The following is a 23,770-nucleotide window of genomic DNA, read 5'->3' as shown; positions in this document are numbered from 1 at the left end:
GACTTCAAAATAGCGACGATTTCAATGGGTTGTCATATCTGTCGTAAAACTTCATTACCCATAATGCCCCTTCTGGCACATGCGCACGACGCCCTGTGGCCTTAGTGTTTCGGTGAGAGATGCAATGCGCCTGTAGCAGCATCAGTACCGAAGTAGCCGCACTGTAATATCGTTATAGAGGACTTGGGCGAGAAGACAAAAATAACATCCGACGCCGGTCCACGGTGCTGCTGACATGGACGAACAAAAGGTAGGAACTAGCCGTTAAACCGGGCCGAGATGTGTGGGTCAGTACCGATCCGGAGATAACAAAGAAGGAACCGGAGCAGGGCGATTAACGAGGTGTTTGAGTCGCTTTATGTCCAGCGCACCCGCCCATTATGTAATGCGAAAAACAGCGCAGTAGTGAAAGGACAGACGCGCTTAACTCTGAGACACGCTGGACTGTTCTTCAACGCTGCTTTGTTATGAATTAATAATTTAATGGAGATCCATCTTTGTGAAAAGGAAGCCTATTCTCACAGAGCACGCGACAAAAATAAGGTTGCCAAAAGCATATAAGCAACGTCCCGCAGCTGATCACCAAACCGGGTTTGGTACCAACCCTGGACATCTCCGTGATGCATGTTTGCATGTTGCCTACACTAACTACACTAACATTCGGCCCTCACGGTCCCCGAGTCTTCCAGTCGCACTCAGACGTTTATTCTGAGCATCAGACGGGCGGGGAGTAGCCCCGGACATAAAGACCTCGCGGTTCGGTAGTCCGATGGTTTAGTCCTTACTTAATCCGGCCAAACCTGCCCTGAAAGTCTGGAGTTATTTTACAGCCTCGAGCTCCTTTTAATGCTCTAACGGAGAAAAAAATATTATTTCTGAATGCGTAGGCAGAACACGCCAGCATAATGCGCCCGAAATGATTCAAAATGGCAAGGTTTTTACACTTCATTTTTCTGGCTACGTAAAAACGTATTTACTCCTGTATATGTGAACATCATTACATATATATTAGAGTTCTGAATACTGTTTGTTCATCTCTATATCTTTGTAAAGATCTCCTGCTTTAGATGTTGTGTTGCCAGATCTCAGAGAAAATGCCACATGCTAACAGGAGAGCTGGTGTGTGGAAGGTATTCTGGAGCTGTGTTTGCACACATTTCTTTCAGGAGTCCCTCCGGAAGATCGTCACAACGTTGGCCCTCAAGAATGAGGAGATCCAGAATTTCATCTGTTGCTTGAAACAGAGTCTGCAGAACCTGGAGGTGCAACACCTACTCAAATATATAATACATAAATATATCATTTGCATCCTGACTTCACAGTTTGAGAAATCACGCCTTACTTACTGGTCAATGTCGTTCTCAGTTCCGCCCTGTTATTCTACTGTCCAAGTGACTCACTGGTCCTGCAGGAGGGGACAGGTGTAGGGAGTGGTCAGGGACCTGGAGACAATCAGGCTGTGTTCGAAATAGCCTACTACATAGTACTGGCATACTGCTTGGGCCCCAAATCAGTATGCAAATAAAAATAATTTCTCCAGTACGCGAAACATCCCCATATGTTCCGCAAAATATTCCAGTTAGTGAACAGAGCTATCTTCGTGGCATACTGCGTCCCATCATGCAACGCTACATTCACATGACCCCAATGTATGCTTTGCTTTTGTCGCATACTGAAAACTGTACTGCATACTACTACGAGGACCAGTATGCAGTATCCAGTATGTAGTAGGCTATTTCGGACACAGCCTCACACTCTCAGCTCCAGTGTCCTGCCCCCCTGCACAGTCTGAGCGCTGTGCTGCTCTAGGACACCTGATGCAGGTCATCAACTCATTCAGGTGTGTCAGAGCAGGGCAAATGTGCAGAGGTGCTGCCACCTGCTGGTCTGAGCAAGCAGTGTGTCACAGGGTTCCCCACCTCAGAGCCCATAGAGGCCAGAGCTCTGGTCAGTGGTTTTAGCTGCCGTCGGTCATGTGGTGTTACTGGGGTGCTTCTTTGGGAGGAAGGAAGCAGTGACACTGGTGGATGCAGTGGAAACACAGGTTTGCAGTTTGGGAATCTTGGTGTAACACAAATTGACATCAGAATCATCTGGCTTGATCTAACAGGTCCCTGTTGCTCCTGTGTGTGTGTGTGTGTGCAGGCGAACTCCACGCGTGTCCAGGGGGATCTGGAGAATGAGTTCAGCTCACTGCATGCGGTTTTGGAGGAGCTCAAGGACAGCATGGTGACTAGGATCAAACAGGAGAGGGCCAGCCGCACATATGAACTCCAGGTGAGACTCCCCTGGGTCCTAGTGTCTGCGTCTTTAACTTTGGCCTTCTCTGATACATTCCACATTGTGATTGGGTTGAATGGGTGGGTGTGGCTTCTGGTCAGAGGTCTGCAGTGAGTGAATCATCATGCCCCCATTGGCTGTAATAAATGCTCAGAAGCAACAATATACGGCCATGCATGTTTGTTATGTTCCTGAACGGAGGTGACGCAGCTGAGGAATATGACTGACATGCATTTATTTGTATGTGGCAGATACATCCCCGTTGTGATTAATCATCCACTTGTGTGCATTTGGCAACAGCCCCCACTCACTCACTCGGACTGGTATCTGGCCCTAGACCCTTGGGAGATGATCCTGGGGATTAGCCAGACTCAGGCTAATCCTGCTCACTCCTGCATGTCTGTGTGGCCCTACACAAACCCACAGGGACCCTGCAGTTGTGCTGGACCACAATGCATAGTGACTGTTTGCATGAATGCTCTTATTTCTACGTGTGTGTGGGGGTGTGTGCAATTGAGTTCATTCATTAGCAGTTTGTTATGATTGGTCAGACGCCATTGTTATGTCATGTTGAAAGTTGAAAAACAATAGGTGCTTTAGACCAATCAGTGTCGAGTTTGTTGTCATGCTTGTCCCCCCAGAATCAACTGAGTGCGTGCACCAAAGCCCTGGAGAGCTCAGAGGAGCTACTGGAACTAGCCAATCAGACTCTCTGTTCATCTGAGACTGACTGCTTCACTCAGGTACTGCCCACTCAGATCAATCACACTTCATATGGATAATCTGGTGTTGTCAATGTTTTGTAAATTCTGTGGCTATTCCATTAAGTTTTGAGTATCTTCGTGTGATTCTTAATGAGATTCTAACAGGATTATAATGGTTTTTGTTAGGAGCTACAAGTGTCCTTTCTGACTGCATCACATGACGTGTTAATGGGTGTTGTAAGCAGTGCTGCTAACAATGTCACTGCTGTTGCTGGAGTCTCCTCTCCAGCCAACATGCTTGTGTGACGGAGGCTTTGTGTGGCTGTTGAGGCTCTGTGACTCAGACTCCTCTCGCTCCTCTACTCTTCCTCTCTCTTCTTTTCCTCTTCCTCGTTCCTCTGCTTGCAGGCGGCCAAAGACATAAAGGATAGGTACGATACACCTCCTCACCTAGCTGCTCGTTTAGCTCCAGCTCATGTCTGGGTTTCCCTGCTCCTCACACCTGATCTTGCTCATCTGTTGATTAGCGACACCTTCAGGGCTGGAACAGGAGTGTGAGAGCATGGAACACCAGAACATGTGTGGGTCAGTGGGCCTCCAGAACATGTTTGGGTCAGTTGGGCTCCTGGAGTGGAACCTCCCTGATTCAGAACAGATGTCCCTAATTTCAACCCTGAACGACCACAGAAATGCAGAGATTAGTGATTTTTGCACAGTTGAGATATCTTAATTGATTCTCTTAATTAGCTGATTTGTAATTGGAATAATTGGAGTAATCTAAACACCAAAGCTGTGTTTGCTGGGGCTAGTCAAGACTGAAGAGGGACACCCACGTTTTAGACAAGCCAATGACCCAGTGCAATACATCCTTACATTCTCTTCCTCATCCTCTTCATCACCATCTTTAGCAGCTGCGCTATAGTGAATGCTTCTTTCAGTGGTCTTCTCTATGACTCTGTCTTTTCTGCTATTGCCACATCTATACTTACTGAACTTTGGATTAACTTTTTGGTTTTCATGTTTTTTTAAATGTATTTTTACTGTTCTGACATCAGTGTTGTGGACCATTAGGAAATCATTTCCTCATGTTCATCTCATAGTGCATGTTAGCTAAACAAGTCATTTTAAGTCTTTTAAAGTCCTAAGTAATTTTGTTTCTTACCTCATTTTGGTGTGTGTGTGTGTGTATATGCGTGTGTGCAGTGTTACCATGGCTCCTGCCTTTCGCCTGTCTTTAAAAGCTAAAGCCAGTGACAGTATGAGTCATTTGATGGTGGATTTCACTCAAGAGCGAGAAATGCTGCAGGCCATCAAATTCCTCCCAGGTCAGTTTCACAGTAAACTCGAGCATTACAGGTTCCTGTCTGGGCTGGGATCACACAAGCTGGAGAACAAACATCCTCCATACCATCAGCAAAAGTCCAATGAAACATTCTAATTCTCATAACACCAACATTCCAATGAAACATTCTAATTCTAATAACACCAACACTCCAATGAAACATTCTAATAACATGACCAACAACATTCCAATTAAACTTTCTAATAACACTACCGTCAGCATTCCAATGAAACATTTCTAGAGACTTCCCAAACAATCACACACACGTGCGATACACCAAGACATCTGGCTTTGGTGGTAGTTGGAGGAAGATGTTCTGTGTTCTCTGGCTGACGTTCTGATGCGTTTCTGTTGTCATTAAATCCCTGGGCTTGTTTCATGAGTCAGATGACTGTTATTCGGTCTGGAGCCCCAGTTAAGCGCCCCTCCCCCTTTTTCGCTCTCTCCATCTACAGTTCCTGCCACTCCTGAGATCCAGGCATCTGAGTGTCAGGTGTGTGATAATTCAGTCACGGTGGTGTGGTCATTGCCGGAACCTGACTCCAAAATCGACCACTACGACCTGGAGTACCGGCGCACCAACCACGAGGGTCCGGCCCGCGCCCGTGAGGACTACCCCTGGATGGTTGTGGAGGACGTCAAAGAAGCAGAGTACACACTCAAAGGTAGAAGAGTGTATGCAGGACACACAACACCCTACAACACATGGGGCGGGGCTGCTCCTAACAGCTGAAACCCACCCGAGGTCTTTAGCCGTGGTGTGGAACCTCCATCTTCGTGTCCCGACCGTGCTGCACACGCCTGAGCACACAACCTGACTGACCAGAGGACTGAACGCTGGCCAGCACTGGGACTGGGATCCTGAGAGCATGTATGTCATTGACACAACTGCCCTGGTCATGGGGTCTGCTAGCGCCCCCTAGCTGTTTGTGCTGGTCATTATCTGGTGACATGCTTCCTAGGTTTCATAAATGATAAGAATTTCAGTAGAATGTACTTTTGCAGCTGATATTATCACAAGCAAATGTGGATGAGTGCATAGTTAAGTCTCACGACAACTGAGGCACGATGATGTTCATGATAGTGAACATGATGGTGGTGATGGTGAACTGCATGTGGGCTGCTGAGTGATAGAGGCTTTAGGTCGGGTTTCAAACTCGTATGTATTCACTCTAGAAGGCTGGTGTTGCTAACCCTAAATTCACGGTCCAACTCAAGCCCTGTGAGGTTGAGAGAGGTTGTGTGTGTGTGTGTGTGTGTTGTTTGCGTGTGTTTTGTAGGCCTTCGTTTCGACACACGCTACATGACCTTTCGTGTGAAGGCGTGTAACAAAGCGGTAGCCGGGGAATTCTCTGAACCTGTAACTCTGGAAACACACGGTGAGAAACAACACGCACACACAACACACACACACACACACACACACACACACACACAGGTTAATGAGGTATGAAATTATTGACAAAGGGAAACTCGTGAGTGCATGGGGAGAGGGAGGAGAGTCCTATCATAATGCCTTATAGTACAGCACTGAAGATTAGGGATGTCCCGATCCAGCTTTTTGAACTTCCGATCCGATACCGATATGTATTTGCACTTCCGATCCAATACCGAAATCGGCCGATACCGATACCAGTCTATCCAAGCATGTATTAAAGTTTAAAGTTATTTAGCCAACTTACTTTATTGTCAAACTCATGTTGAAAAGCGTTTTACTCTTGATAACAAGTAGCCAGCTGAATTAGGTGTGTTTGAATAATACATAATGGTTGGTAAGGAGAAACTGACCTGTTTATTTAGCAATTAATAAACTCAAAATAGACAAAATAATAAATAACAAACTGAAAAGGCATCAGTAAACCAAGGCTTAAAAAGCCATAAGTGCAAATAATATTGTACATTATATTTTTAAAAAGTGGCAGTTTGTCACGCTTCGCAAACATTTCTGCCAGTGTTAGTTGTGTAGGACTAGGGGTGACCTGCAATAGTTGCTGATTCGACTATAGTCGACTATACCCCCTAGTCGACTGTGAATGTACCATTCTAACTGCATGGGGGTGCCCAAGGATGCAGCTAAGCATTAGTTGTTACATGAAATGTCTGTTTTCGTTATATATTTTGTCAAATAAAATCATCCTAATTTCTGTTAATAAATATTTTAAAATGATGTTTGCGCATTAACAATAGACATCTTCCTTAATACACATTAATAAATCACACCCTGCTGTTGCACAATCCAAACGAGCGGAGCTGAACATGCTACAGAATATGCGCAGCATCTGCCGAGATTATAATGGCTACTAAAAAACTTCAAGTATTTTGAAAAAAATAAAGATGAATCAAACAAATTAAAGTGCAAGTTATGTCATCAACGTCTTTCATTTCGCACGACAACAACCAACATGGCATACCATTTAAAACGCGTAAGGCGAAAAAAAAAAGTTTGTTGTTTCAGTCGTCTCGTCGCGGTGCGTCTCGGCAAGTAGGCCTATAAACATTTTTTGTTGTTGTTTGCTTTTAAACCCCGTTACTTGAACCTTTCCTTGTATTTTTTTTTTACTGTTGTGTGGCATATTTTATTTAAAATATTTTTGACATTTTGCACAGTGCCTGTCTGACAGTTCGATATGCGCAATGCGCACTGACGGCTAATGTTCTCTAACGTTTCATTAAAAAATAAATAAGTAAATAAATAAAAGCTGAATAAAGCCAACCTACCGTGTTTATTCATTTATCTCAGTGTTTTAAGTTTTTACTTTGAAGAGGAAAAAATTCCTGAATGAGAACGGGATCCCGTTTAAGGTGCTCTAAATAAAAAAAATAAAAATAAACTCAATTCGACTATTGTTCGACTAAAGGGAAAAGCTGACGAATCAGATTAGACTATGAAAATCATTAGTTGAATACACCCCTATGTAGGACCTTTCTTTTTGTCTTCGGTTTTCTTTAGAAACTCTTCATGTTGTTTATGGTTTATTTGTGGTATTTCGCTAAATGCTTGATTAGATTGCAGAGGTGGGACCAAGTCAGTGTTTTGCAAGTCTCAAGTAAGTCCAAGTCTTTATACCTCAAGTCCCGAGTCAAGTCTCAAGCAAAGACACTCAAGTCAAGTCAAGTCTCGAGTCAAGACAGGCAATAGTCAAGTCAAGTCCCAAGTCTGAAACTTGGAATTTCAAGTCCTTTCGAGTCTTTTTTTTTTTTTTTTTAACCAATGTTGCAGGTATATTTTAAATGTAAATAATAGACATGCGTTCTTTTTAAAATCTGTATTCTCCTCAAATCTTGATAAAACATGTGCAACTGAAAACACGAAGTATAAAAAAAATTAAAATTACACCTCTTTATTGCACAGTTCAATTTGTTAAACTTAGCTGCAAAAATATTCATACTTTTAACTACAATTTTCCAGAAATAAATATTCTGTGAAAAAGTCATAAGTAGAACTCCATGTTCAAATAAAAAGTGCTGATATTTTCACAGTACAATACAAAGAACCATAACAGCATTTTCCCTCTCTTCTCTTATCTGGTTTCTTGGAGAACATGTGTGAGTGACACAAGACAAACAAATATAAGAACTGAACAATTAACAGGAATCTGCAACTTTAGACATTTCAGTAAACTATTCTGCATTGCATTTGCTGGCCAAAAGTCTGTATGTCATTTGTGCACGATGAATGATGTCCCCATAGCTGAAAACTCGCTCCACTTTTGTCAATATATTTTTTTCTCGACGTAGATGTCTTCAAATACACAATCCATGCTGAGATAGAACTGGATATTATGATGGTGACAGAGAGAGGCTCTCTTCCCTGAGTTCAGATACAGAACCCAGGGTTGCCAACTCTCACGCATTGAGCGTGAGACACACGCATTTGACCGTCTTCACACGCTCTCACGCCACACATCCGATTTCTCACGCCGGAAAAAAATCTAGTTTTTTACCTCTGATCCACATCTATGATTCAAGGAGTTACTAGTTCGCTCTGGCACCAACCACTGGCGATCGATCGATCGCGATATAATACTTAATTTGTGTCCATTTTACACCCCGCTTGGTAAAAATTTACGTTCGCCAACCCCCCATTTGATTGGTTGTGCTGCAGCTCCTGCACACACACACACACACACACGTACAGAATGTGGAAAAGCAGAGGACCGGTCTGCGTCAGAAGGACGGAAATGAAATTAATGGGGCGCACTTTATAAATATTAATATGCGTTTTAAAATTTAGATTTGGGGTAAAAAAAAATCAAGTCTTTGCAAGTAAACAGGTTCAAGTCCAATTCAAGTCCCAAGTTATTGGTGTAAAAGTCCAAGTCAAGTCTAAGTCTCTGAATATTTTTTCAAGTCAAGTCAAAAGTCTTAATATTAATGACTCGAGTCTGACTCAAGTCCAAGTCATGTGACTCGAGTCTCCACCTCTGTTAGATTGGTTGTATTAAAAGTTCTTACAGCTTTACCACCACGCTTGACTTTACTGTGGCATATGTTGCACTCTACCTCTTCGTCTTTGTCATCCTTTAAGGTAAAATAATCCCACACAACTGACATTTTTACAGATAGCTTCAAATTTACATGGCCATCTTAATGGTCAGTTCCATTAGGAGATGCCACTGAGCTAAATTGGGGAGATGCTATGCTCGTGTGCTGAAGGTGTGCTGGAAAATGCGGACCGGATTTTACTCTCACTGGCGAAAACACAGCAAAAACCTGGAATGGATTATCTAAACGGAAAACCTGGATCGGATAAAAAAAAAAACTAGATCGGGAGTCTGGATCGGCATTTTCTCGTGCCTGCCGATCCGATACCGATGCGCATTTTTTGCAAATATCGGCGGCCGATCCGATCCAAATATCGGATCGGGACAAGCCTACTGAAGATCAGTTCATCTACTGAAGATCAGTTCATCACACATCTGAACAGTAATGTCAGTAACGCATTACTTAGTAACGCGTTACTCTAATCTTACCACTTTTTTTGTAACGAGTAATATAACGCGCTAATATTTCCAGTCCAGTAATCAGATTAAAGTTACTTATCCAAGTAACTGTGCGTTACTATTTTTATTTTCCCTAGTAAAAATATATATTTTTGCTTTCTTCTTGGTCAGTTCTTCTTTTGCGTCTGACCGTAGCGCTCGACTCCGCACGCTGCGCGCGACCCTGTGAGAGTTTTACACATCATTTTTTGCAGTGTCCTCCCGTAACGATATGTGGTAGTATAAAGAAACACCCCTCAAAAACAGGGGAAGGAACATTTACCTGAAGAATTTTAATGTTGCATTGTGTTCCACGTTTGAAAAGTGCTGGAATTTTGGCTAATGTAGCCTACTTAAAAATGCTTAAAATTGTAATGGTATTTCGTTTCACAAGCTGTCTGACTGAATAGTTCGCTTGTATTACGTTAACAAATAAATTTACAAATAATACCGCGCAGCTACACAAACGTAATGTCAGGAGATACTGTAGCGACTACTACTCCTCACGGTGACTTCCCTAACGGACACTTGGCCACTCAAGGTGTCTTAGCCCTTTAGGTGACACTGGGGGTGGGCGGGGCCTGCACACACCAGGGTTGCTTTATCAATAAAGTTTCCCTCCTCGGGATTTTTGGATTAAGCAGTTTCTGCCTCGGTTACCGAACCTGCTTCAATACGTTGTTACTGTTAAAAATGCACTTCCAATAAAGTGAGTATTGGTAAATTTCATTTTACAGCTGAATGTAACTACCAGTGTTGGGAACGTTACTTTAAAAAAGTAATTAGTTATAGTTACTCACTACTTGTTCAAAAAAGTAACTGAGTTAGTAACTGAATTACTCTATAATAAAAGTAACTCGTTACCAGGGAAAGTACCTATTTGCGTTACAGTTAAAAAAAGGTTATATGCCAATTATTTAAGTTTTTTTTTTTGTTTTTTTCCCCACAGTCAGTTGAAATGAGTAGATCAGAAAATTGTTTAATTGTTTTATTTATTGCACATCCACAGACCAGTGCAGGATAAAATCCTTTAAAATCCCAAATCTTTGGAAAAAAAAAAAAAAAGCAAAAGTAAACAGTTACACTATATAAAGTGCATTTACATCTATTAAATTAAATTAAATTCTCTCAACCTGAGACAACTGGTTTGTTTACAACAGAAGTAAACTTAACAATAAAACCTCTATTCTAAATTAAATAAATCAAATACCCAGTCTGGTAGACATTCAGGAACTTCAAGTGTTTTCTTAAATAATGTTTATATCGCCTTGAAAGTTCTAGTTTTCTTCGGCTTGCACCTGACGCCATTTCGGCCTCTTCTCCGTTTGTGTCGTGTCACTCGTGTGCTTCGGCGCGCGTGTAAAAACACAGGCTCTGATTGGCTATCATAACGCTGCCTTAGCCAATCGCTTACTGACTTGTTAAGTTAAACAGGTGTTACACCGAGAACTGTGACCTATCGGGATCTGTTACTCCTCACTAGCCTGGGCAGCGGTCCGCTCGCATTAGTATATCAATATATAGTAACGCACCACTTTTAATGACCAGTAACGTAAACGGCGTTGTAACGACAGGAAAAGTAACTAATTATATTATCCCGTTACTGACAAAATGATGACGTTACCTAACGCCGTTATTTTTAACGACGTTATTCGCAACACTGGTAACTACTAAAGTAACTTGTAATCTAACGTAGTTACTTTTAAAATCAAGTAATCAGTAACGTAACTAAGTTACTTTTAAAAGGAGTAATCAGTAGTCAGTAATCGGATTACTTTTTCAAGGTAATTAAGCCATCACTGCATCTGAACTGTTTGAGGCTGTGTTTTGAGTTCTACCCTTTGAAGACACTAAAACACAGTTCTGCCAACAGTAGACAAATATCACCCTACACCCCCCCCCCCCCCCCAACAGCTTTTGTCTTCAAGCTGGACGCAGCCTGTGCTCACCAGAACCTGAGAGTGGAAGACATGAGTGTGGAGTGGGACAGCAGTGGGGGGAAGAACGCGGCGTTGCAGGACCTCCGCAAGGACAAGACCCGCACCAACTCCCCAATGCACTCTCCCGCCAGGTCAGGACCCCCCAGCGCCCCCTGCTGGCCACTTACACTCAGTGACCTGACCCCACAGTGCAAAGTTAATATGATACTATGAAGTGAATGTAGTCTTAATTGAATAAAATATAGATGCTTTTGTTACACATGTGTATGATCATAGTGAAGTTATCATGTTTTGTGTCAGGTTTTCAGTGGAGCTCAGAGTGTGTCCACAAATGCTTGTGGCATGTGAGACAAGACGATGTTCTCGGCTTTGAGGTTCACATGAGACGAGACAATGCTCTCAGCTTTGAGGTTCACGGTGCTCCTTTTCAGAGCCCACGTACTTAGTTGTAGTGTTTAACTCCAGAGGTTGCGTGTCCCTGTCTTCAGGACGGCCATGATGTCTCCGAAGAGGGCCCCATCAGCCCGGGTGGGGCGGGATCGTTTCACAGCCGAGTCCTACACTGTCCTGGGTGAGGCAGATTCCCCAACACCGCCCACTCTGCACACTGAACAGTAAAACTTGAAATCTAAAACATGAGCGTATGTGTCTTTGCATACATATGTAAGTGGCTGTATGTATGTTTGTGTGTTTGTGCATGCATGTGTGTGTATGGTGCTTGCTTAAGTGTTTGTGTGTGTGTGTGTGTGTGTGTGTGTGTGTGTGTGTGTGTGTGTGTCTGTTCAATGGTTTCAGTGGATCATTTCCCTGCATGGTTTATGTGTGTGACTGTCCCATCTGTGCGGTGTCCCCGTCTGTCTGTTTATGTGTAATGTTGAACTGCGCGGTGTCCCCCTGCCTGTCTAGGCCTGACCTGGCCTTGTGTGTCTTCTCAGGCGACACCATGATAGACGCGGGACAACACTACTGGGAGGTGCGCTTCGATAAGGACAGCAAGGCGTTCGCCGTGGGAGTGGCCCTGCGCTCCCTAGGCCGATTCGACCAATTGGGAAAGAGCAGTGCATCTTGGTGCATCCACCTGAACAACTGGCTGCAACAGAGCCTCACAGCCAAGCACAACAACCGGGCACGCACGCTGGACTGTCCCACGCCTGACCGCATCGGGGTCTACTGCAGCTACGAGGAGGGTGAGGCGTCCGTGTGAACACCCCACAGCCTTATCCGTCCTTATCGATGTTTGCAAGAAGGTGGAGTGGTTGTCACAAATGACAGCTGGATTATGTTGACTAGAAGGGGCTTTTGTGTCTCTTTTTTTAGGCACGGTGTGTTTCTACAACGCCAGAAACAAAACACTCCTGCACACATTTAGGACAAAGTTCCAGCAGCCGGTTATTCCAGCTTTCATGGTGAGAGACGTGTGTAGGTAGATTAGCCCAGCATTTCAGAAAATACAAACTAAATACAAACTTCAGATGTTTATAGTAGTCAGTGATGTTATATACACAAATCCTTACTGATCAAACCAGCAGAGCAGATTTTCTAGAACGTCTAGAGTCAGCTTTTCCCGTTGTCGCCCCCTGCAGGTGTGGAATGGGAGTTTTTCAGTGCAGACGGGGCTTCAGGTGCCCAGCATTGTGCAGTGTGGACAGAAGAGGAACAGCAACACCAGCAGCTCCAACGCCAGCCTCACCTAGACCTCCACCCGTCCAGCCTGCGTACATCCACCCCACCATGCTGTAGAGGCGTAGCTTGTAGCCCAGACGCCATCTTGGAAGTGCCACTGTGGCCAAGCCAGACCTGGAACTGCCGATTTCCACCTCCACCCTCGGTGTACATGGAGAGAGAGCTACGTCAGCCTGCCAAGCTCCACCCACCTCAGCTTCCTGTGCCTTTAGCTTCCTGCCTCGTCATGGACACTTGTGCTTCATAACCAGCACAAAGGACGTTTTTGTTGCGTAGTGGAGTTGCTTTGCTCTCATCACCAAAGTTTAACATCATGAAACATTTTTTTTTCTTTCACTCCAACTTCCAATAAAGTGGATTTACGGAAGTTCATCGCAAGCATGTGCTGATTTTCGTGAATCTGTTAAGTGTTAGCTGTGTGCTGGACCACAGCGGTGAGATGATGACTCCACATCTCCAACTGTCTCCCTTCACACATGGAATTGGGCCAGCTTAGACGTGACCGCGCTCAGACGTGACCGCGCTCAGACGTGACCACGACCACACTCAGACGTGACCACGCTCAGACATGACCGTGACCACTTGGAGTACCAGAGTAGCACATTTGATTATGTAACAATAGTAGAAACACTGGCCTAAATGTGTGTGTGTGTGTGTGCGTGCGTGTGGGAGGGGGGTGATTTCCACTTAGAACAGGTCTTTCATGTTTTTGATGCTCTCTTGTGTAAGCAAAGTTCCCCTGCGTTCTGTCAGTGTCTTGGTGGTATCATTAACCCAGGCATCATGTCCTGACGCTACTGCAGTCTGGCGTATGAAAGGAAATCACTGAAATCTTAGAATTCTAACAGTACTTTAAACCCTGTAAAGTACTTAAGAAATGTAATTAACTCCAGTATGTACGTCCATGAGAACAATAAACCACTGTAACTGTTTGCCCTCTGTGTTCAGTTAATATAGGTAAAAACATCCAACACCTAAATCAATTTGGCACTGACATTTATTGTTTTTTTTTCGGAACCACAAATTCGTCAGTTGTTTGCCATTACAGAAAAAATGCTACGCCCAGAAACTGAGTGTGTGAGAGAACTCCTGAATGATTCCTCATAGTCCTGCACTGCAAGACAACAGGACAGGACACTTGTCCTGCAGCTATGAAAGGCTGCAGTTATGACTTACAAAAAACTTTCACATGATTCACTTAATAAGTAATATTCACTAACTGTAGAATACAAGAATCTAAATAAAAAATTAATTTAATTGATCAATATTGATATTCAGAGAAATTTTAAAGGGAGAAATCCATATTTTGCTGGTGTTTACAAGTCAATAGATCTCCGCACAGAATCTCAAATACGATCAATAAACTCTTACGGATTCCTGCAGTCCAGCCGGCTGGACAGCACACATACAAATAATTACAAAGATTACACACAAAACTGACTGGACCTACAGAACTTTGTTTCATTATTTCTTCATTGATTTTTTGCCTAAGACAAGGCAAGGTCAGTTGATGTGAGGTAAGAGATCAGCTGGTCAGCTTGAGTTCAGAGGTCACCTGGTCAGTTGGTTAGCTGGTCATTAAGGGTTCTCTTCAGCACCTTCAGTTTTAGCTCTTCAGCTAAATCTGTGGAAGATGACATCAAAGTTCAAAAATCAAAATTTTGACACCACCTGTTCTCTCAGAGAACCATCAGGACGGTTTCAGGTGTCTGATAGTGGCTTTGTGCCTCACATCAGACCTAACTGCCTAGTTGTAGACTAAACAGGATCAACACCTTTGAAAAATTTTCACTGTGAGGACTTTTAAATAATCGTTTTCTCTTTCTTGGAGTCTGGATTAGTGTTGGACTCAGCTGCACTGCCAGGGACAGATGTTTGTCCTTTGCCTGTCCTGCTCCATTTAGCACTAAGTTTGTTCTGGGGAGAAACAGCTTTGGAGCACTGAACACAGAACACACTTTTAAGCACCATGGTAATTGTCATTTAAGACTTACTCTGTGGGAGGAATTCTGACTGCAAAACTCGTGATTTGGGCCGGACGGCAGGAGTCTCTGGGTGGTGCGAGGTGGCGGGAGACTTGGTCCGAACAGGAGGCAACAGAGGAACCTTCACCATTTCTACGGCACAGGAACACAACACCATGTCATCAGTATGTTGTATTTCACAAGATATTCTTATGTCTTCATGTCCATGTCCTTCTGTGTGTGTCCATGGGACACAGGCCCTGCCCACAAGCAAATATTAATACTTTAAAACAACAACACAGCTAGGACCAGGGCTACATTCATAGGTAGACAGTGCCAGTGATAACAGAAGTGAGAAAAAAGATCACTGGAAATTTTACACACAGAACTACACACAGAACTTTTAATAAACACCTATGATGCCAGCCAGAAAGTATTATTTACAGTACACTGCAACATAAACACACACACTGCTGATTAATACGAGGCCAGAGGAGGGACTGACCTGTGCTTGTCTTTGCGTCCACAGGCAGAGAATTCTGATGGACCATCGGGCGCACTGTCAGCACATGAGAACCATATTAGTGAACCACGTCTGAGAATCATCTCTGCTTTATTTCTCTTCTGGTTTAATATTCAATCTCTTTCTTATACATGTACACATTTTACAGCTGCCAGTGCTGATTTACTGAGTTACAGCACCCCAGGAGTAAATATTTGCATTCTGTAATAACCCTGGAGTGTAAAGGCACTCCCTGGGTGGAGGTGTGATCAGTGTAGATACACTGCTGTCCCACACAGCCCAGAGGGTCAGCACACACACACCAACACCTGCTCCATACCTGCCGACCGAGGTGGCACAGGAGGGTTCACGACTGGTTCTTCATCTGGAACACACACACACATCCACAGCACGTCACACACTCACCATGCAAAATACGGAGTCATGTGATCAGAGCTGGGGGGGGGGGGGGGGGGGTGGTCTCACCGGAGGCGTTCAGATAGAGGCTCTCTTCTGGACCGGACTCTTCTGGACTGGGCTTGGGATTAGCGGGGGACACTGCTGCTCTCGGGGCTGAAGGAGAAAAACACCAGCCCATTCATGTGTGTAGGAGTGTGTGAGGGTGTGCGAGGGTGTGTGTGTGTAGGAGAGTGTGTGTATGTGTGTGTAGGAGTGTGTGTGTGTAGTACCTGGTTTAGGGGGCACTGCAGGTAAAGTGTTTTCAGGGCAGCTGGGTGCCTCCTCCATACTCTTCTCTCCACTTTCTGCATTGGCTTTAACAAATGCTGAAACACAAAACACATTATTGAGCTCACAGAATATTACATCACGGCTCTACTGAGCATGTTCACAGAATATTACATCACGGCTCTACTGAGCATGCTCACACCATACTGCTGAATTACTGTACAATTTTTAAATAGAGAAACAGGTATTTCATGATAGAAAGTGACTTTTCACAATTCATAATCAAAGCCAAATTATGGGAAATGAAACAAGGTGTAATTTTAAGGAAGCGATTCTGCAAAATGTAAGCAGGTTTGAACAGGAAGCATGCTAACTTTACCCCAAAACCAGAAGCCCATTGTAACCGGACTTAAGCTTAATGTAAACAATCATTACGTCTCCATGGAAGAACACCACATTTAAATAAAGGAAAGCATTAATGTTCGATTAAGGTTCGAGACAGGTCTCTAAGGCCCTCTCAGTAAGGTCTCCAAGACCCTCTCAGGCAGGTCTCCAAGACCCTCTCAGGCAGGTCTCATTGTAGGTTTCAGTTTTAGGGTTCAATCTTCCCCTCTGTAATGATGTTTCTGCCACTTATTCACAACTTATTGATCAGTAGATATTTACTGATCAAACTCACCAATCACATTCACATATGAACAAGAGCTTGGCAAATTGACAAACCCCACCCCCACCGGTGAGTGCCCGCCCCCTCATTACGTATGCGGGTCTTACTGATGTTCTTCTCATAGGGCTGTTCCAGCGTCAGGGGCTTCAGAGCTCCTTCAGTCTTCTGGACCAAGCAGTCGATGACGTCATGCAGCGTTTCACATGAAATCTGAAGGACACAATCCAGTGGTTCATCTTGTGTGTTTATTCTGGACCTAAGTGTGGACACTGTTCAGGACACCGTGTATGAAGTGTGTGACGTGTGTGACGTGTGTGAAGTGAGACAGCCCTGTGCGGCCACTGTAATTACATGTGACTGCAACTGAATGTATCTGAGGTTGTGTGTCAGTATAAGAGTGTGTGAGACGTGATGTGTTTGATGTCCCACACGTAGACGTCACACTCACGGGATTCTCAACGGCAATAGCAAATCCTCCATCATGCTGTCGGGTTACCCGATAGTGTCTGAACACTGGAGTCCTGAGAGGAAAGGAGAGGGGGAGAGGGGGAGAGAGAGTGTGAGAGAGAGAGTGTGAGAGAAAGAGTGTGTGTGAGAGAGAGAGAGAGAGAGAGAGAGAGAGAGAAAAGAGAAAAAGTGTGAGAGATAGAGTGTGTGTGTGTGAGAGGGAGATAAGAGAGAGAGAGATAGAACCAAAATCAAAATAAAACCAGATTCTCTTCATAGTTTTTAATTATCACACTCAGTTGTGTCTTCCTGGAAAGTCATGTGTCTCAAACACAAACCTGCTTTCTTGGAAGACCATGTGTCTGCCAAAACATGTAACAGCCCTTTGTTTCCGAGTAAATGTGTGTTTGGAACGAAGCGTTCCTGCTGTGTGTGTGTTCAGGAGTGTATGAGTGTGTTACCCATTGAAGTCCTGCCGTGTGGACACTGCGAGGGAGGATCCGTCTCGTCCTTGTCTGAGCAACAGGTTGCCTTTGTCCTGATTCCTGTCTAGAAGGATCTCAGCTTCTCCACGAGATATCTGGTAATAACAGCTGCAGAAGGAACCAGGATATGAGCACTGGGTCCATTACAATACCCTACGATACTGAGTCCATTACAATACCCTACTATACTGGGTCCATTACAATACCCTACGATACTGGGTCCATTACAATACCCTACGATACTGGGTCCATTACAATACCCTATAATACTGGGTCCATTACAATACCCTACGATACTGGGTCCATTACAATACCCTACTACAGTATACTGGGTCCATTACAATACCCTACGATACTGGGTCCATCACAATACCCTACGATACTGGGTCCATCACAATACCCTACGATACTGGGTCCATTACAATACCCTACTATACTGGGTCCATTACAATACCCTATAATACTGGGTCCATTACAATACCCTACGATACTGGGTCCATTACAATACCCTATAATACTGGGTCCATTACAAAACCCTCACATGTTTTTGTGAAATTTGTGCATAATAGGAAAAACGAAGGCTACTAGGCTGGAAGAATACATAAAAAATGAAACCCAGGATACATTGTTGGTCCAACATTTTTAGTGCAGCAGCCGGCCAAATGACCTGGTTTATCAGCCAATAGGGACAGAAGTTTTATTCACAATAACATATCAGCCAATAGTGAGAGATGTCTTAACTCACATTGGCATATCAGCCAATAAGAACATAGGTCTTAACTGTCACTGTTATATGAGCCAATAGGGACAGTTGTTTTAACTCACACTGGCATTTCAGCCAATACATCGGTGTAGATGGGCGGGCCGGGTGTTGGAGTGTCTGCCAGGACTCCGGGACCGGCGGCAGGCTCAGGGACCTCTGGGAGCTGCTTGCGTCTCTTTCTCTCAGTCTCCACAACCTCCTTGAGCAGGTGGAGTTGCCCTGGCAGGAGGTTGAAGGAACTGGGAATTTCAAGCTGAAAGATAAAGAGTTTCAGCTGAAACCAAGAACATTATGAAATCTGGATAATTACAATATAAATTTCCCCCTTCAACACTAATGACAGTTGAATGGAATTTAAACAGACTGAGTGTAGTTCTCTGACTGAGACAGAGTAAAGGGTAATGGTTAGGGCTTAGGGTTAGGGTTTAGGGGTAATGGTTAGGGGTTAGGGTTTAGGGTTTACAGGTAATGGTTAGGGTTAGGGGTTAGGGTAAAGACTGACGCAAGACAAAAATAAAATAACGTCATTTTTGTGATGGGGCAAAACAAAAACGTCTTTAGTGTCGGCCACAGAAAGTTCTGATGAAAAACAGACCACATGCGTACAGCTTCCAAAAGCAGCACACATGACTAGACATGAAGAGGATGTGTGTGTACGCAGTGTGTGAGCAGAGGAACCGAGACAGCAACTACACCACGGCCACCACGGCGGGCTCTGAAGGCCACGGAGGGAAGACCCTCTGGTGGAAGAATAGCGTGGTAGTGGTGGACACGGCTCACTGAACTCTGGTGCTGTTTGTGTACTCAGTGCTAATGAATTAGCACAGCTCAAGAGGAGTTGTAGTGCTGTGTCCTGTGGCCATGGCAACATCCGGAGAGAGCCCTGCTGACCTTTGCTATGCAGTAGATGAATCCCTTCCACACCTCCCGCGCCTCGAGGCTCGGAGCCTGCACACACACACGCACGCGCACGCGCACACACACACACACACACACACACACACACACACACACACACACACACACACAGCAAACATGACCTCATAGCGCCTCTAAAAAGGCACTTTGAACTGTAATGTTACACGTTAAGAGTGTTCTACTGCTAATGTTGATGTGAACATGTGCACCGTGTCTGGCATGCTGACTAAATGAAGTTTGATGGTGTTTCAAGGCAGAACACTCACAGTCAGCTGGATGCTTCCGCCTTTTAATTGTAGCTGGAATCTTGCAGCGTCCAGGTTGCGGTCAAGGCTGGTGTCGTCAGAAACAGAGATACACTCATCCAGCTCCAGCTTCTCCACATACTACTCACACACACACACGCAAATACAGGTACACACATGAGAGCACACACACACACCCATGCACATACACACACACACACACACACACACACACACACACACACACACACACACACACACATACAGGTACACACATGAGAGAACACACACATACCCATGCACACACACACACGTGAAATAACAGGTACACACATGAGAGAACACAAACACACCCATGCACATACACACACACACACACACACACACCCATGCACATACACACAAAATTAAAGCCAATTAATATGCTATAATAATTAAAGGATAAAAAAAGCTCACAGGATTTTGAGTAGCACACACACCAGACGGTCCCAACCACCCTATAAATAAACTCACGTTGTTGTCTTTACTGTTGTGGAAGAAGAATAAGCTGTTTCCACACAGACAGGTCCAGAGCCTACGAGACATCTGCACACAAAACTCACATTAACAATCAAACCACACTGTTGTCTGTCCAACACACTGTTGAGAGCTGGAGCGTTAGGAGGTGAGACACGCCGTGTTCAGCACACGCGTGTTTACATCTCATCATGAGACCTCCACCTGGAACATCTCAACATTCTGTTTCTAGTGTCACATTTCTGCTCCTGGTGTTATATGAATGAAACATAATATTACATGTTTATGTAATAAATGTAATATCATGTTAATAAATGTAATATCACATGTATTATTAAAAAAAATACAAACAAAAACGAGTCTGTAATTCTGCCAACAACTGTAGCAAACTCAACAAACATGCTCTACACACACACACACACACACACACACACACACACACACACACACACACACACACACACACACACACACACACACACACACAGACGGGAGTCATTAATTATTGTCTGGCTGTCACGACCTGCCAAAGAGAAATGATTGGAATGGAAACACAGAGGAAGAAGACGGTTGAGGAGCGGGTGGAATGAAGAAGGAGTGTTTCTGGGTCCCTGCTTGTCTTACAGTCTCGTGGGCTTGAAATGTGCAGATTGTCAACCGGTATGACGTGGTAGAAATCAAAACAAAAATGCTTGTTTCTGGAAAAATGTTAAAATTAATAAATCCCCATACACCAATATGATGCAGTCAACAGACCTAGAATTATATTTAATAAAGAAATAGCAGACAATTTTTTTTCTTTTATCTTTAGCAGTCAGATTATATCTTAACACAACAGATCCAGAATCAGATTTCAAAAACGCTACACATGGAGTCAAATATCAGTTTAAATGAATATGATAGGACTTTTAGAAAACAATCACGCCTTAGCCCGTCTTTGAAACCCACGTGTTCCATCACTGAAGCACATTATAAAGGGCACCTGTTTGTCTGTTAGCATGATTGGTGTAGCATAGTGGGTCGCAATGCTGGCATTCTGGGGGTCTGACGTTCCTATGTGGGCAGGGTTCTGTGCTACATTACCCACAATCCTCCCACCTGTACACTCACACACCTCTGTAAACTGAAACTTGTACGTCACTCTGGATAAATGTGAATAATATCACAATCTCAGACTCCTCTCTCAATTAATCGCTTGGATATGTAAAGTGGCACATTTGCATGTGTGTACATGAGGGAGTAGTTAAACCAGTTCTTACTGTCATCCCTATTTTTACTGGAAACCAAAGTTCAAAGCAGGCTGCCCAGATTGCGACAGACACCATAAGACATAATAGCTTTGAGTGATCTCTGCTTCCTTATGAGCTGTTTGTTTTACAGTAATTGTTAACCATGACCTGTGACGCTGCTCACAGGACGCACATCCTTTGTGTACTTTGTGACTTTCGAGTAGTAATGACACACTGAAGGAAGTTCATTATTCCCACAGGAGGGGGAGTTTTGGCCAACCATAAGAGTGCTTGTACTAGTGCACTGTATCACACACTTTAAGTGTTTAATCTAAAGTTGGCTTGTCCTACGAGCTTTGCACAATTGAGTGTTTACCTGTTATGATAAGAGATGAAAAAAAACACTTAATTACATAATTACACCTTATTAATGAATTACAAGACCCTCCCTCAGTGAGAATCAGTGACCACTGCTCACTTCAGACTTACAATCATAGTTGTCAACAGAGTCCTGATGTGAGGGTGGATGTGAGGGTGGATGTGAGGGTGGATGTGAGGTGCTCCATCCCACAGTAAAAACAGTGACTACGACTTCCACCCTTATAAAACTGTGACTACAACCACCATCCTTATAAAACGGGCATGCCCTCTGTTCATCCATCTTTGATGGTGTAATTATATCACATGAGATGTGTTATTGATATTTTTAACTATAAATTTGTTTATCAAACAAAATCATATGGCAAAATGTTTAACCTTTTTTGTAAATTTGTTTGTTAACCTTGTTAACCTGTTTGTAAACCTCCATTTGTTAACCATGTTAAACACTGTTTGTAAACCTGTTTGTTAAACTCATTAACCTGTTTGTAAACCACTGTTTGTAAACCTCATTAACCTCTATTTGTAAACCTGTTAACCTGTTTGTAAATTTCTGTTTGTAAACCTGTTAGTTTGTTAACTCATTGACCTCTACTCTACCACATTGCTTCCCAGCCGTCATACCTCCCGATTTAGATGCACAAGTTTGAATATTTCACCCCGTCCCCCGCCCACACAGAGACTACCCTGTTTCCTTCCAGACTGCCTGTAGGCCTACACATCAACATGCAAACGAGTGATCAGCTGAATTGGGACCTGCTCGCACTCGCTTGTGTCCCCTGCTGTCCTCTGGGGCCCACCACTTTTTGCTGGGTGTTTTACTCGACGCACTCAGAGGCAGTCTTTGCATAGAGGCGTGGCTAGGCAATTGCCTTGGGCCCCTCCCACTGCAGCCCACTGTAGGGGCCCCCTGATTAGCTAACTTATTTCTCACATATTAATGTTGATGGGCCCCCTAGCTAAATTCGCCTTGAGCCCCCAAATTGCTAAGTCCGCCACTGTGCGCACTGCAGTCCAGATTAGCTAAATATCCCCAGAATCACATACAAAATAGCGGAAAACTAAATATTCTACCAAGTTTACTTAAAATAGAAGATATAAGTCAATAATTAACAAAACATGTGTGAATAACTCTTCAGCGAGTTCACTGAAAACAGCTATAGAGGCTTCGGTTAGTACTAGAAGTTTGGATTCAATCCCAGTACAGGTGGCCATTCCCGAATGACAATATTCTGTCTAGAAATAGTCTAGGATTCATGTGTCAACTTATTACAATAACGCCTCTGTGACTTTCCTGGATGCTACAACGTCCCATATGTAAATGTATGTTCTTTTCCTGGTAGAAATGTCGACACAGTGTAAAGGTGAAAATTACCTGAGCATTGCCTTAGTATTACACCGAATTAAACGTACATAATGAAGTCAAACTTAGTAGAACCCCTGCACATGGAGTTTTAGATGTAGACAGAAAAACATCCATAAAACGTAACTTTACATGGACTGAGAGTAAAAACTTACTTTGTCTTTAAACGAGCGCTTTTCGAGGAATCCCTCGTGATAGCATGTGGGCAGCTGGCATCTGGACCGTCCGGGACGTCTACCTGTCGCCATGAAGAGAGAGAGATCCGCCTTTCTAGGGACGTTAGTTGATTGCACACACTCAGGAGAATGACATTAACTACATGCTAGCACAGCCTTCAGGTCTCGACCTCAACGGGTTTTTTATTGAAAAGAAGTGCGAGGACAAACGTGATAGGCAGAATATCTCCACAGTCCCGCTCTAATAACCGTACGCAGGTGTGCAGTCCTGGCGTCTTTTAGGTGCGCGAGGTGAGGTGTGGGCGGCCCGGTAGGCTCGCGCACCCACGGGGGGGACGAACAGCCAATAGCTTTGGTCTACAACACCTGACGTCGCGTCCGCAGCTTCCTGGGGCTGGTTTGATAAGTAATGATAGGAAGTCGAAGTAATTGTTTTTAGATCTTTTATGTTTTTTGTAATCTCAAAGTACCTGATATAAAAAACTAAATGTTTCGTTCT

General features: G+C 43.8%; 2 protein-coding genes across 2 annotated transcripts; one reads left to right on the top strand and one right to left on the bottom strand.

The window, feature by feature from the left end:
- Nucleotides 1-83: 83 nt before the first annotated feature.
- fsd1 (fibronectin type III and SPRY domain containing 1) lies at nucleotides 84-13,863 on the top strand. The gene is made up of 13 exons (XM_077004342.1): nucleotides 84-250; nucleotides 1,167-1,262; nucleotides 2,146-2,277; nucleotides 2,922-3,023; nucleotides 3,393-3,415; nucleotides 4,188-4,309; nucleotides 4,782-4,991; nucleotides 5,607-5,705; nucleotides 11,223-11,379; nucleotides 11,737-11,819; nucleotides 12,184-12,435; nucleotides 12,566-12,654; nucleotides 12,832-13,863. The coding sequence occupies exons 1-13, from the start codon at nucleotides 236-238 to the stop codon at nucleotides 12,940-12,942; spliced, it is 1,491 nt and encodes a 496-aa protein (XP_076860457.1). The 5' UTR covers nucleotides 84-235; the 3' UTR covers nucleotides 12,943-13,863.
- A 47-nt stretch (nucleotides 13,864-13,910) lies between these two features.
- Nucleotides 13,911-23,604, bottom strand: stap2b (signal transducing adaptor family member 2b). Its single transcript, XM_077004344.1, has 14 exons — nucleotides 23,251-23,604; nucleotides 20,123-20,194; nucleotides 19,631-19,750; nucleotides 19,338-19,394; nucleotides 18,509-18,699; nucleotides 17,660-17,791; nucleotides 17,200-17,272; nucleotides 16,859-16,961; nucleotides 16,087-16,182; nucleotides 15,884-15,970; nucleotides 15,738-15,782; nucleotides 15,401-15,454; nucleotides 14,926-15,048; nucleotides 13,911-14,555 (listed from the first exon to the last, which is right to left on the bottom strand). The coding sequence occupies exons 1-14, from the start codon at nucleotides 23,341-23,343 to the stop codon at nucleotides 14,491-14,493; spliced, it is 1,311 nt and encodes a 436-aa protein (XP_076860459.1). The 5' UTR covers nucleotides 23,344-23,604; the 3' UTR covers nucleotides 13,911-14,490.
- Nucleotides 23,605-23,770: the final 166 nt, after the last annotated feature.

The sequence above is a fragment of the Brachyhypopomus gauderio genome, chromosome 4 (assembly GCF_052324685.1).
Source record: "Brachyhypopomus gauderio isolate BG-103 chromosome 4, BGAUD_0.2, whole genome shotgun sequence".
NCBI classification, from domain to species: Eukaryota; Metazoa; Chordata; class Actinopteri; order Gymnotiformes; family Hypopomidae; genus Brachyhypopomus; species Brachyhypopomus gauderio.
This window is presented reverse-complemented; position numbering and strand designations above follow the sequence as displayed.

Bases quoted from the DNA above. Each gene is read 5' to 3' on its own strand.
- fsd1 (XM_077004342.1), top strand. The intron at 12,436-12,565 runs GTGAGGCGTCCG...CTCTTTTTTTAG, and splicing joins CTACTGCAGCTACGAGGAGG to GCACGGTGTGTTTCTACAAC. The intron at 12,655-12,831 runs GTGAGAGACGTG...CGCCCCCTGCAG, and splicing joins CGGTTATTCCAGCTTTCATG to GTGTGGAATGGGAGTTTTTC.
- stap2b (XM_077004344.1), bottom strand. From the start codon at position 23,343: ATGGCGACAGGTAGACGTCCCGGACGGTCCAGATGCCAGCTGCCCACA. The intron at 20,195-23,250 runs GTAAGTTTTTAC...TTTTGTGTGCAG, and splicing joins AGCGCTCGTTTAAAGACAAA to ATGTCTCGTAGGCTCTGGAC. The intron at 15,783-15,883 runs GTGAGACCACCC...TGTGTGTTCCAG, and splicing joins CCTCTATCTGAACGCCTCCG to ATGAAGAACCAGTCGTGAAC.